The sequence below is a fragment of the Contarinia nasturtii genome, unplaced genomic scaffold, assembly GCF_009176525.2.
Source record: "Contarinia nasturtii isolate CC-2019 unplaced genomic scaffold, AAFC_CNas_1.1 Cnas_scaffold_1610, whole genome shotgun sequence".
Lineage (NCBI taxonomy): Eukaryota > Metazoa > Arthropoda > Insecta > Diptera > Cecidomyiidae > Contarinia > Contarinia nasturtii.
The window spans coordinates 1-3,251 of NW_022198945.1; the positions used below are offsets into that span (position 1 = coordinate 1).

At 35.0% G+C, this 3,251-nt stretch overlaps 2 protein-coding genes across 2 annotated transcripts; one reads left to right on the forward strand and one right to left on the reverse strand.

Annotated features, from left to right (window-relative positions):
• Positions 1-3: 3 nt before the first annotated feature.
• Positions 4-1,835, reverse strand: LOC116346605 (5'-nucleotidase domain-containing protein 3; the record flags this gene model as incomplete). Its single annotated transcript, XM_031776749.1, has 6 exons — positions 1,438-1,835; positions 1,173-1,348; positions 854-1,049; positions 625-788; positions 385-542; positions 4-312 (listed from the first exon to the last, which is right to left on the reverse strand). Coding segments are annotated over exons 1-6 (1,133 nt in total), but the record flags the coding sequence as incomplete, so codon positions are not given.
• A 183-nt stretch (positions 1,836-2,018) lies between these two features.
• On the forward strand, positions 2,019-3,216 carry LOC116346604 (probable E3 ubiquitin-protein ligase makorin-1; the record flags this gene model as incomplete). The annotated part of the gene is made up of 4 exons (XM_031776748.1): positions 2,019-2,266; positions 2,361-2,482; positions 2,560-2,869; positions 2,940-3,216. Coding segments are annotated over exons 2-4 (696 nt in total), but the record flags the coding sequence as incomplete, so codon positions are not given.
• Between the last annotated feature and the right edge of the window lie 35 nt (positions 3,217-3,251).

The window sequence follows — 3,251 nt, forward strand, 5'->3', positions numbered from 1 at the left end:
ATGGCGCCAGTACGCCAAGAATGCTCTAGGGTCACATCGGCGAGATCAGAGTAAGGATGATCGCCAAAATACAATACTTCGTGGCCTGACCAATTCATCATCTCTTGCAATTGTTTAACAGTACCTTCAAAATACGTTCTTCCTTTTTCCAATTGACAAACGCGATCCCATAGATGTGTGCCGGCCCGAGTATCGAAAACTCGAAATGGTCGTGTTTCATCTGTAAAAAAACGTGGCTTTCGCGCTTGCACGATTACAATATCGAAATAGTCTTTCCAATTTTGACCGACCAGCATATTCATGCCTTGATTTCTATTATCAAATTGAAACAAATTTTTTGGATTATTGCGATTATTTAAAAAAAAAGAGGAGCCAAAGACTTACACAAAATGGTACGGGCTATTTGTCACTAGAAATAATTGTTTATTGTCATCTTTAAGGCGTTTAAAGAAATGTTTGAGCTGTGGATTGGCTTCGATGTATTTATTCACGTCCTGAGCAACAATTCTATGCATGATCGGATGACATGCTCCCATCGAATGCTGAAAAAACATTTTTTTTTCTCATTATTGTTATTTCATTCAATCGACTTGAAAATAATTTGAATATATTTTTTGAACCTACTTTGACATCGCTAAAAAGAATCTCCGGGTGGTAATTAAGTTGCTCTTTTTGAAAATACTCTGCTACATTGCACAATAGGCTAATTTCAGGTACTGAAAATAAATCCGCCAATTGTATCATTTTCCCTCGTCCATACTGAGTCTTCGATGATCCTTCAACATAAGCTTCAGAAGGAAAAACAATGCTTATTTTGGATTTAACGGATGTTGGAGAAAAAAAAAGTATTTACCTAATGGTATCGAACGATTGCGGTAGTGTTTAACGACTTCGGCATCAGTAATTGGAGTTAATCCACGGTAAACCGATCCAAATTGAATTTGCAAAAATGAATCGAGTTTGAGTAATAAACCCTTTTCAATATCATAATGCAATCCACGAATTGCAAATCCTGGCATATACTCCAAGCTTTTTATTGCCTCAGGATACTAAAATGATGAATAGAAATTTAGAAGCAAGCAAAAAATGACAAGTTCACGCCAACAACCTTTGTGTTTATCGATTTTTCTAAAACAAAAAAAAAGTATTCGAGATGAAAAGTGTCATCTAACCTTATATTTCTCGACTAGCATATCCCGAGCCAAGCCATACAGTAGGTAATGCAAAGACTTTTTATAGCAAGCCAACGTATAATCATAGTCAAAGCCATAGACCTGAATCTCATTAAGATCGAGCTCATTGCATGCAAATACAGCAGTCTTATTCACGTTCTTTGGTAATTTTTTGGCTGAAATCAAATGCTTATTTATATTAAACACGAAGCAAACAAATTTTGAAGAAAAAGGACACTCTTTTCGCCTTAAAATGAAAACTTACACTGGAATAACGTTTTAGTTTGTTCATAAATTTCGTCATAGTTGTGAATGGATCGTTCAGCGGCGAATGTAACTTTTGGCGGATAAGTTAATAATCGCATAAACAATGAACACCGATTTTTCGCAAACATCTTGTACCAGCAGATGATTTGACGAAGAAAAAAAAACTAATTACACAGAGCAATAAAACGTATGGCAGATAAAATAATTTCGTTCCAAACGATTTCAATCAGTTTGAAAATGTGAAAATCCGTTGAATGCTCATTTTTGTTTTTGCAACGATAATTGTTTATTCCGGATACGATTGCAACTAATCTCACACTGTGTGCAATATGTAAACAAAAACAAAAAGAAACATGCGGAACTTTTATCAAGTCACGCAGTTAGGTTACTCGTGTGACTATACAGCTGTCATTAAGCGCGATATTTTGGAAAAATGAAAATGGATCAGCGCCATCTCTTAGAATTAATTGTATTTACCAATTTATTATTCGAGCATATGGATACTATCAATTGGATTGTCTGTGAACGCATCCATTTGTGAAAGAATTGCATGTAATTCTGACACACAAAAAAAATAAATACAAACCATTGGATGCATTATCAAAGAACACGACAATTCAATTGATTCAGTGGTGTGTATGAGCATTTAAATTGTTGTGAAAATTTTTTTCTCTGTCATCATCTATTCGGTCGGAAACAGGTGAAATAGAAAAGAAAGATTATACATTTTCACAGCAAAGAATATAAAATACAAAAAAGAAAATAAAAAAAAGTACCATCAACTGAATCAAGAAGGCTCACGTTTTTCTGATTAAAAAGATATACATGTAAGTAATACAATTGATATAATTGTTTGACATTCAAATTGTTGAATCATACTCGTACTATTCCACAATTTGTGTTTTCGATTGGTTTATATAGCCGTGATAGAATAATGAGTGCCGCACCAGGTAGCAATTATCATTTCGATTACAATAGACACATTTACAGTGGCAATTATGATCAAAACGATGTACACACCGAATTTTCCGAACCAACTGAACGTAAGTCGAAAGACTTTTACACATGGATTGCATGTCAATTAACTCTAATTGTGAAATCAAATATTGAATATTCGCAGAAAACTGGATTCCAATGCCAGCCGTTTGTCGATTTTTTTTGAATGGCAATTGCCGATATGGTGATTTTTGTCGTAATTCGCACAACATCCAAAATGAACCGGTATTAAGTGAACCAGTTGGTGAACTACCACCTCAACAAAACACCGCAACCAACACCACCACAACTATCAACAACAATATCAATAGTCATAATGCTCCCAATGATGTTATACGTAATTGGATCGATGCCCCAGAATTTATACCACGTTATATAAGCCAAAACACCAATCAAGTCACACAAACAACTAACGAAGATGAAGGTGCTTCAAGGTTTGTATAAAAAAAAATTGGATACACCTATAATGACATTGAGTTATTGATTTTATGTTTATAAATTCAGCCAAAACACAGCAATTTCCTATGCTCAAATCGTATCGGGAAATCCATATACCGAACATGCGGAGCAAATGCAAATGTACGATACTGAAGCCAGTAATTTACCACCGCCCGAAAATACACTTTGTCCCTACATTAAGTCAACCATTACCCGATCGGACGGTACCATTAGTTGTAAGTATGGTGATCGTTGCCCATACCAACATGGTGATCTCTGTGAAATATGCGGCTCATACTGCCTCCATCCTACCGATCAAAATCAACGAAAAACCCATGAAAAGGTATTGATTGACATTTTTTTTCCATACAATACATT